Genomic DNA, 11,343 nt, shown 5'->3' on the forward strand with positions numbered 1-11,343 from the left:
ATTTAGAACAAAGGAAAATTTTTGTGGTTTAGACCTTTAAAAGGACTGCCTACACCTGAAACGGCACGGTCATGAGGGTGGCCACCTGCATGTGGTGCCCTCGCGGCCGACCTGGCCAGTTCAATAAATCCTTGCCTGCTTTTTTTAATCAGTCAGCAGCCTCCGGTGGTCTTATTTTTGACTCCAGGGTTTGACCCCATAACACAAACAACAAAGAGACACAAAACATCAACACTCTTATACAGGCATGCACAACACACTAAAAGTTTACACCACAGAATGTTAAAAACCACCAAAGCAATGTCTTTTGTCCCTGGTTCAGGAGCTGCCCCTCTCTAGTACCTCAGCATTCTCTCAATGGACTATTTAAAAAAGGACTTGGGCCTTTTCTACTTGCCTCTACCTCCCTTTATCTGGGGAAATCTTCCTAGGACCTGTGCTATCAGCCATGTGTACCGTTCATAACTTCTTTCCCCACCCCCACATTCTATTTGCTCTGGGGAAATCCAGTAATGGCCTGGCAACCTACTGTTTCTTTCCTATGAAGATAAATCAGAGGCATGCTTCCTACAGGAGGGAAAATGGGGTGTAGGTTTTTATTAACTTCAGAATAGTTCTGAGACAGTCTCTAGCAGTGACAGATCTCAACTTACATTGTGTCCCAACAGATGGCTCTAAGCTTGGTGTAAGTGGCAGCCAGTTCTGGCCTCAAACATAGCTTCAACTAAGAGCCCCAAGCACAGCCAGGTGCTATATATGGTGTCAGATGAGGACTACACTTATCAGGGTGATTACTTCACAAATTATATAAATGTCTATTCACTATGTTGTACATCTGAAACTAGTGTAATATTGGAATTCAACTGTAATTTGAAAAAAAAATAAAAAAGACTGGTATACATAGGGATTCAGCCAAAATGAGGAAATAAAGAAACATGTCCCAAATGAAAAAATTGGACAAAATTCCATAAAAACAACTAAGTGAAATAAAGACAAACAATGTACCATATGTAGACTTCGAAAACTGGTTATAAGGAGGCTCAATGAACTTAAGGGATAAATAGATAAACTCAGTTAGAACTTCAACAAAGAGATAGTAAACATAAGAAGAGAACCAATCAGAAATTTAGAATGCAATAACTGAAATGAAAAATTTACTAGAAGGAAACAACAGCGTATTGGATGAACCAGAGGACTGAATCAGCAAATTGGATGACAAGGTAGTGAAAAACACCCAAAGAAAAGCAAAAAGAAAATAAAAGATTAAAAAAAAGATTTAAAAAGTTTAAGGAAACTCTGAGACCATAACAAGTGTACAGTCATTTACATCATAGGGGTGCCAGAAGAAGAGAGAGAACAAGGGATTGAAAATCTATTTGAAGAAATAAAGATTAAAACATACTTAGCACAGCAAAGGAAATAGACATCCAGGAAGTGTGGAGAGTCCCAAACAAGGTGAACCAGAAGCCCAAATAAGATACATTATAGTTAAAATGCCAAAGGTTTAAAACAAAGAATCTTGAAATCAGCAAGAGAAAAGCAGTTAGTATATGGAAACTCTCATAAGTGTGTCAGCTCATTTCTCAATAAAAACTTTACAAGCCAGAAGAAATTGGCAAGAAATGCTCAAAGTTATAAAAGGAAAACACCTACAGCCAAGGCTAGTCTACCCAGAAAGGCTATCTTTTCAACCAAAGGAGAAATAAAGAGTTTCCCAGACCAGAAAAAGCTGAAGGAGTTCATTGCTACTAATCCAGTATTACAAGAAATATGAAAGGGACTTCATATATATACTAGTAGAACGGTGCACAAAATTCGTGCACATTGAAAGGGAATTAATTAGATGAAATATTTTAATATTGCTATTTGCCCTTTCTCTATAATGAAAAGTGTGAGAGATAAAAGGAAATGAGTACAATGTATATGAAAATAATACATAATTTTATTAATAAATAAACAACAAAATGATGTACCAACAATAACAAACTAATAATATAAAAACAACATTGATGCAAATAATGACTGATAAAGTGATTAAACTTATTCTAATATCTCCGTGTATACCACATTAAGAGTGAAAACACTTTCAGAGTGCTTGACTAATTTCCCTTGAGATAAAGTATTTACAACTTTAACTTTAATGTCATATCCTCTTCGAACTCCAGAGAAAGCAACATACAATTGACCATGTGTGAAAACGGGTTCAGGTAGGAATATTCCTACTCTGTCTAGAGTTTGTCCTTGTGATTTATTAATAGTCATCACAAATGCTGGCATCATGGGAAACTGTTGTCGAATTAATTTAAATGGGAAGCCAGTGTCAGATGGGGACAAATCAATTCTTGGAATCAGAACAACCTCTCCCTCTGCAGATCCTGTTAATATTTCAGCTTTGATAACGTTAGGTCGCAATCTTTTGATAATAAATCTGGTACCATTACAAAGACCCCATTTAATATTAAGATTTCTCAATAGTATGATGATTGCACCGACTTTCAATTTTAATTTATGACACGGCATTCCTGAAGGAGTAATACTATTAAGAAATTCAATGGGAAAATTTTCCTTTTCAGCATCATCTGTTGAGTCAATGGAATCATTACTCAAATAGGTGTGAAAATCTCCATCAAGTATATCCAAAATTTCTTCATTTAATTTTTGAACGTGTTCATTTTTTGGACAAAGAATTGCAAGTTTAGATATATATTTTAATATTATCTATAGATATACTATTTCCAAAGGTGGCTTCAATAATAGATCCATTACAAATCATTTCATGAGGAATTTCAATAATATCCATTCCTAAATGAAAACTGCTATCAAGTTTGCCATCTCCAAGTTTTACTAACCATTCACTATAAGCAGAATCCTCTGATCTCATATTTGTTTTAAGAGACAACTGTCTGAAACATCCCCAAACACTACAGTACTTTAAATTCGTTTGTACTATGGCCAATCATATAGCATGGCGACACAAAAATCCCCTCTGAAAAGAACTTTCCCACCAAATGCAACATTCAAATTAACACCAGCGAGAGCTTTATATGTAAGGCACGTGTGCGAGTCAAAGTTTATTTTTAAATTTCCAATGTGCATCATATGTACCAGTTGGTCAGACAGATGGACAAATGTTGGTCACTTAGCCTTTTATCTATACAGATTATGAGCCATGATTTTACCTTTTTAAAAAATTATCCTTTAATACCTCCAAAGCACAATGAGTAAGAATCTGAAGGTTTATGTGGCTTCTATATGGTTTCTAGGACAAAGTTCTTTCCTTTACCCACCACTCACTTCTCTCCTTTTACTCTTGAATGTTAATTCCAAAATAATTTTTGTAACACCTCTTGAAAAGGATCCCAACAAGTTTTTGATAGTCCATATGATAAAAATTACAGAAAAATACAGCATGAGACTTTCATTCTCTCACTAACTTCTTCATATAACTGTAATTCCTCAGCCTCTAAAGAATGAAAAAAGAAAATAAAAGTGCCTTCTCTCATTCCAAGGCCTTTCTCAGTCAGGCAACCACAAAAAGAAAGAATGAGCCTACAATTCATGCCATGTAATCTCTATCAGGCATAATTCAAATCAAATCCCATCAGGCAAAGTCTGGAATAATTAAAATATATAAGAGAACAGTGGTGACCTGGGGGAGAACTTATGAAACCTTGTCTCCTGCTTTTGCTGAATATTCTTTTTGTTATGCTAGAATCCAAGTCCCTATAGGGGACCTGGTCAGGCGGCTGCGGGTGCTAACCCATGCCGCCTGCCCCGGTCCGTGATCGGGGACCTGGTCAGGCGGCTGCAGGCACTAACCCACGCTGCCTGCCCCTGTCGGTGATCTGTGATCACGCCGCTTGCCCTGGTCTGTGATCCCTGATAGGGGCTTCGAGTCAGCCACCACTGGCGGTGGCTGACTCCAATCCCCCATCACGGACCTGGGCAGGTGGCTACAGGTGCTAACCCATGCCGCCTGCCCAAGTCCGTGATCTGTGATCAGGGACCTGGGCAGGCGGCTGCCAGCGCTAACCCACACCACCTGCCCCGGTCCGTGATGCCCCATTGGGGACCTGGTCAGGCGGCTGCGGGCACTAACCCATGCCACCTGCCCCTATCAGGGACCTGGTCAGGTGGCTGTGGGTGCTAACCCACAGCCACCTGCTCCAGTCCGCCATCTTGGCTTGGATCCCGTTGGTGGCGGGCGCTGCCCCTTTCCCCCGCCATCTTTGCTGGGTTAATTTGCAAAGCCCCCTGATTGGCTGTGGGCATAGTGAAGTTATGGTCAATTAGCATATTACTATTTTATTAGGTAGGATGAGCTTCCTGGGCTCTCCAAAGATGTGGTGCTTTCTCCCAGAAATACCCCCGTCACCTTCAGAAATTGCCAGATTTCCTCTTCAGTGGAACGGTTGCCCTTCATGAAGATCACAGCCAATATAAGAATCAGGATGCCAGTTTTAGGCATACCCTTTTTATCATGCAGCATCCCAACATAGGTGAGGCCCATTTTGATGAAGATGGCATAGCAGTGGTTGGTGAGATCCACTTCCTTCAGATCAAGGCCAAAGATTATCTCCATGTGCATAGAAGTTCTCAGGAAGATCTCAATGAAGTGATCTTCATAACCTTTGCTGACAATCTTCAACATCTCTGCCTTTGTTATTAGCTCATTCATTTGATACTTGAGCAGGAGGAAATTCACCAATGAAGCCACATTTTCATCTAGAGCATCTATGGGCACATTCTTGGGGTCTGGATCTGCCTCTAAGGTACTATCCTCCTCCTCTTCACTAGTGCAGCCCTCACCATATTTGCTTGATGAGGAGACTGTGGTGATAATTGAGGAGGAGAAGAAACCCTGAGCACTCTCAGAGGTACTGGGGATACCAGCATCAGGAGCCTCCTTCAGATTGCCAGGCATTGCAGGATGGGAGGAGAGACAGGCCTCCTCCAGAGCCTTAGACTCCTGTGCAACCTCCAGGCCCTGGGTCTCACTGTGGGCCTGAAGGAGTTCATCAGGTAAACATTGTGGATTCTTCTGAGGAAAAATCCATGAGATACTTGTGGGTGGTGGTAATTAGGAGTGTGAACAGGAAGACAATGGAGAATCACTCCCTAAGGGAAAGAAGGAAGATGTGAGTGGCCTCAGCTTCCAATCTCAACTGTGATGGCTCTGATAAAAGCCGCCTCCAATGGTCCTCTCCAGACAACAGTGTTCCAGGGTCTCACAGATCACCTGACCTCCTGGATGCTGTGTCCCCCAGGGACATGAAAGACAAATACTCAATGCTCCTCAGGGTACAACAAAGCAAGCCAGACTGAGGATTCTCAGGGATGACAGTAGGCAGGTGTGGCTGGGCTCTGTAGAGCCATTTGTGTTCTGAGGAGTGTGGTCCCTTCAAGTCCTCACTCAGGTTCATTACCGAGGCATTCCCTAGGGTCTGTTAATCATCTCCCTCATGCTATATATACTGCCCCCCTAAGACCAAGTCACATCTCCTTTCAGTCCTTACTCTGTATCACCCTAAGGAATCTGCACTGCTTGTTAACTCTATCTAAAGCTGATCTCAACCTGGCCCCTTCAGACTAAAACTTCCAGGGAAAGAATACAGTGTGTAAAATGAGGTGTTAAGACTACTAGCCATCCACACAAACAAACAGCAGAAACAGACTCACAGATAGAGAAAACAGACTGATGGTTGCCTGCAAGGAGGGGTATTGGGGACAGGGTGAAAAAGGTGAAGGGATTGAGAAGTATAGATTGACTAGTCTCCCAGTGCACAGATTCATGCACATTGAAAGGAAATTAATTAGAAGAAGTATTTTAATATTGTTATTTGCCCTTTCTCTATAATAGAAATGTCAACCAAATTCACAATTAACAATGCCAGATCAAAACACACATGTGTGATTGGCGCCAGTGAGAGCTTTATACATATCAAGCATGCATGAGTCAACTTAGCCTTTTGTATATAAAGAATAAGCTTGCTTAATTGGACCTGCATTCTGAGTTAGCTAAACTTTTTCCAGCCCAGTGAAGCACCCCAACTTCTCTTTCAGGTAATTCTCAGCAACACAGCAGTAAATATCAACACAAAGCAGATTATTATTGTAGACCACACAAGGAAAACAAAGGGTAAAATATTTAACTGTAGCAGTGTTTGACTATATTTTGTGCAGTGAGAAAACCTGAAGTCATTTTCAAGTTCCACCATTTCTTACTTCTTTTTAGTCGGGTCAAGTTTCTAAACTTCCTAAATCTCCATTGCCTTGCTAATGAAAAGAAAATAGGATTCTACTGAGTTTCCTATCTACCTATTATAAGACTTCTGTGAGGATCATATCAAATGAGATGAGGCACAGGCTTCACAAACATTTGGTTGAACTGGAAAATGTTTGCACCTGGCTATAAAGCAAGTCATGTTCCTGGGTTGAAGAAACTATAAGGAGGCTAGCTGCTCAGGAGAGGAAGCCAGGTGTTGCTAAGTGATGTCATTACCCAACACTGACAGCAACCATTTCCAGGCTGGGCTGGGCTGTGGGCCACATTTTGCACCACTGGGTCTTGGCAGCATTGGCTGCAATTTGGTGGGGTGTCGCTCCGGGTTGGTGTCCTACATGGGGGAAGCTGAGTGTTGGTTTGTCTGAGTCAGGTCGGTGGTGCCATTTATTTTGAAATGGCCAGTGTGTGTCATGGCAGCTCCTACACTGACCTTCTGCCCTCTGGAGGTCAATGCATGTCATAGCTACTGGTCAGACAGACACTAGCCATATATATTTATAAAATTATCATGGGGATGTAAAGTACAGCATAAGGAATATAGTCAATATTGTAATAACTATGTACTGTGCTAGTTGAGTACTGGAACTATCAGGGGGAACACTTTCTAAAGTATATGATTATCTAACCACTATGCTATACACCTGAAACAAATCTATACATATAAAACCCTAAGCAACTGGTGGACCGTTTGACCGGTCACTATGAGGTGTACTGACCACCAGGGGGCAGATGCTCAACACAGGAGCTGCCCCCTGGTGGTCAGTGCGCTCCCACAGTGGGAACACCACTCAGCTGACCAATGGGTGCCAGATGACAGGCTCATGGCTGGCAAATGCAGCGGCAGCAGCACAAGCCTCTCCCACCTCTGAGGCAGCACTACCAAGTGGCAGGCACAGCAGGGCTGTGGTGAGCAGGAGAAGCGCAGCACCCAGCCCAGTCTCGGGCTCCTCCCTGGCTGCCTGCTGCTTCGCACATTATTACATCCTGAGGGGTCCCAGACTGCAAGAGGATGCAGGCCAGGCTGAGGGACCCCACCGGTGCACAAATCCATGCACCAGCCTATAGTACAAAATAATATTGAATGTAAACTATAATTTAAATAAATAAAAAAATAATAAAGAAAGGAGGATGCTAGAGGATTCAGAGTGAGAAATGAGAAGAATGTGATGATAGAAGCTGAGATTATAATGATGCTGCCACAAGTCAGGGGATGCCTGCAGGCTTTGGAAGCTGGAAGTAACAGAATCTCTTCTGTAGCCTCCAGAAGGACTAGTCCTGCAGACATCTTGATTTGATCCGTGAGACTCATTTTGGACTTCTGCTTTTGTAAGTCACTAAGTTTGTGTTAATTCATTACAGCCGCAATAGGAAACTAATAGCTGGTCATACTTTCTTACCATTGTTAAAATAAAAAAAAAACTTTTGAAAAACTAGAAAATCTTAACACACATATAAAAGTAAACTCAAGTTAGAGACTTTATTTAACTCATGAGGAAAACAAGCTGATGATTTAACTGGTTCAAAAAAAAAGTCACGAAGCACAAATGTATACAGAATAAAGAATGTTGAAATGAACAGGCAAGGAGGGCCCAAACTATTTTTTTCCCACTGAAGGAATAAGGAAATTTATTTCAGCTTCTACCAGATAGGACAGAATTTGCATGTCTATCAGTTTCCATGCAGGGTATTGGTGCTGAAAAACTCTGCCAGAGAGCTCCGGCCTGAGGTGGTTTACAGGGAGAGCTCACTAGAGGATGAGGTCCTGTGGGAACTGGTCCCCAGGGCCAGTCTAACAGTAATTTCACTGGAGAGTGCTGGTGGACCAGAGCTGGTCTGCAGGAAGTGGTTTCCTGTATGAACAAAAACTTCCCAAAGAATGAGTACTCTCAGCCTCCTATATGTTGACCTGACAGTTTTGCATTCATCCAAATATAAGTAACCAAAAAATGAGATAAAATGACAAGATGCTTAAACTTTGGAATGCCATTTACTAGTCTAAAACTTGCTTTTCTCACTTAACAATGTACTGTGGGCATCTTCTATTGTCGATGTGTATAGATCTATCTCTTCCTCTTAGTAGCTGCAAAGTATTCTGCTATACAGATAACTTATAATTTAATAGTAGAGGCCCAGGGCACAAAAATTTGTGCGCTGGTAGGGTACCTACAAGCTGCTGGACTCTGGCAAGGGCCTCCCTTCCTTCCCCTGGCCACACGCCCCTTGGTCGAACTCCCGGAAGAACTCTTGTCGAGGGGACAATTTGCATACTATGCTTTTATTATATAGGATTATATGCTTACTGATGTACAGTGGTGGTTCCAAAATTTTTGCTAAAATTAAAAAATATATGTCATATGTGAATTATACTTCAATAAAAATGTTGCAATAGGCGTTCTTTTATTATATTTAAAAACAATGTATATGCATATTGAAAATTCTGGAAGGATATACACCAAAATATTTACTCTGGCTGTCTGTGGAGGTGGGGTATTTTTGAGAATGTTATTCATAGCTGTACTGTTTCAATTTTTTCATACAAGCATGTATCATTTTTTATGATCAGGAAACACAAAATATTTTGATATTGAAAATATGTATAACTTAATTAAATTTGTAAACTGCAAAAAAGACAAAAAGAAAAAGATTACTAGCCATACTTGTTTGAAACCTCCCAGGGCTGACTACAGGGGCAGGGTAGATACATACCAAAGGATCCAATCTTCACAAGTGGATGGTCAGCTCTTTGCTCAAACAAGGTCTACGCCTTGAAACTTGACAATATCTGAGACTCCTCCCCTCTGCTAACCTGATGTCACTCTCTCCCACTAAACAGTTCTGAGGATGAATTAAGGGGCTGTAACATCCAAAGTTTCCCAAGTGTGACAGCAGGACAGGGCTCTGTTGAGAACATTCTGTTCTAGAGTGGGTGTCCCCATCAGCCTCACTTAGGGTCCTTCCCATGACTAATTATAGGTCCTGAGATCAGACAAGACTTCTGCAGAGCAATCATGTTCATCCATAGTTCAAGGAACAGGATGTAAGGTGATATCTCAGTCTCACAGCTCTCCTCAGGGCCTCCCAGGGGCAAAAGCAGGCTCAGCAGAGTTATGTTGGCTCCTGGCTTATTGGATGGGTGGTTTTCTCAGCCTTTGATCAAGGTCTTTATTCTGGCTACTGGTCAAACCTCAGTCCATAGCTTCTGATACCTGATGCAAACCCTGCCAGAAAAGGCTTATTTTCATTGAGACACTGAGAAGCAAAACGTGAGATGGTCTTATCATGGGTTCTTCACCTGGAAGCCTGGCATGTCCTGGGACTTCTCCTTTTGTCCTGATTTTGCCCATTACCCTAAGGCCTCACTTCCCAGTGAACACCATGGAAGAGTGATTAGTTGTCTCATCTGACTGTCACGGCTTGGGCTCTCCAAAGGGTTCTCTGAGACCCCTGTGACCACCCGTTCATGTGCTGAGTTTGCCCTTCAGACAGAACTCACCGACACCTGCCAAGGCATAGGTCTCCTTCTGCAAATAATCTATTCATAACAAATTCACCTTCTGGGACCCAGGGTAGCAAGGTAGGGGTGGCTGCCATCTGTCCCTGGGCCATGCAAGGCTGACAGCAGGGGAAGTATTGGTTAGCCCCTCAGTCTCCGAATGCTGTCCTCAGGTGGGTACAGGATGGCCATATGCTCGCTGCACTCTATTCCCTCAGGTGCCATCTTCCAATGGAGGCCCCATCTCCCTGAAACCCCAAACTAGAAGTGAACAGACACCTTATGCACAGGGCTACCAGGGCTGACAAAAGGGACTAGACACCACATCACACACTCGGTCCTGGATCGGTGGAACCCTGAGAATTCCCCGTGGTGCACTCGGGATTTCCACGGGGCCTGGGACGCCTTCCTTTGCTGACATGACACTGCCAACCTCCGCCCAGGCCTCACATCCCTCAGATTCGGAGGCTGAAATCCGTCAGCGACACTTGCAGCCCCGCTGCTGGGGGCCTCAAGGCTGGGGGAAGGGCCCAGCCTCAGGAAGGCCGCCACTCTGAGGGAGGGTTGTCCCCTAGCCCTAGGTCCTCACTCACGGGCCTTTTCATGATGACTTTGGCTCTGAAACCATTACCACCCACCCCCACTTCACCCCATCACCCAACCCCACACCATCTCCCCACACTGCACCTCCGCTGGCACAAAATGGCTGCCGCACAGAATGGTCGCCATTCCCTAGCCCTAGGTCCTCACTCACCAGCCTTTTCATAACTGGGGCTTTGAAACCATTACCACCCCCCCCACTTCGCCCCAACACCCAACCCCCACTTCACTCCAACACTCAACACCCACACCATCTCCCCCCACTGCACATGAGCCCGCACAGATTGGCCACCCACACAAAATGGCTGCCACACAGAATGGACGCCGTCCCCTAGCCCTAGGTCCTCACGGGCCTTTTCATAACTAGGGCTCTGAAACCATTCCCACCCACTCCCACTTCGCCCCAACACCCAACCCCCACTTCACCCCATCACCCAACCCCACACCATCTCCCCCCACTGCACCTCCGCTGGCACAAAATGGCTGCCACACAGAATGGACGCCGTCCCCTAGCCCTAGGTCCTCACGGGCCTTTTCATGATGACTGGGGCTCTGAAACCATTACCACCCACCCCCACTTCACCCCATCACCCAACCCCACACCATCTCCCCCCACTGCACCTCCGCTGGCACAAAATGGCTGCCGCACAGAATGGTCGCCATTCCCTAGCCCTAGGTCCTCACTCACCCACTTCGCCCCAACACCCAACCCCCACTTCACCCCATCACCCAACCCCACATCATCTCCCCACACTGCACATGAGCCTGCACAGATTGGCCACCCACACAAAATGGCTGCCGCACAGAATGGTCGCCATTCCCTAGCCCTAGGTCCTCACTCACGGGCCTTTTCATGATGACTTTGGCTCTGAAACCATTACCACCCACCCCCACTTCGCCCCAACACCCAACCCCCACTTCACCCCATCACCCAACCCCACACCATCTCCCCCCACTGCACCTC

At 44.0% G+C, this 11,343-nt stretch overlaps 1 protein-coding gene across 1 annotated transcript; it reads right to left on the bottom strand.

Moving 5' to 3' along the window:
• Nucleotides 1-815: 815 nt before the first annotated feature.
• On the bottom strand, nt 816-10,508 carry LOC103301718 (melanoma-associated antigen B16-like). Its single transcript, XM_054715270.1, is given in 4 exon segments — nt 816-863; nt 4,302-4,363; nt 4,366-5,041; nt 10,449-10,508. Coding segments are annotated over 4 exon segments (846 nt in total).
• Between the last annotated feature and the right edge of the window lie 835 nt (nt 10,509-11,343).

This window comes from Eptesicus fuscus, chromosome 1 (genome assembly GCF_027574615.1).
Source record: "Eptesicus fuscus isolate TK198812 chromosome 1, DD_ASM_mEF_20220401, whole genome shotgun sequence".
In the NCBI taxonomy this organism is placed as follows: domain Eukaryota; kingdom Metazoa; phylum Chordata; class Mammalia; order Chiroptera; family Vespertilionidae; genus Eptesicus; species Eptesicus fuscus.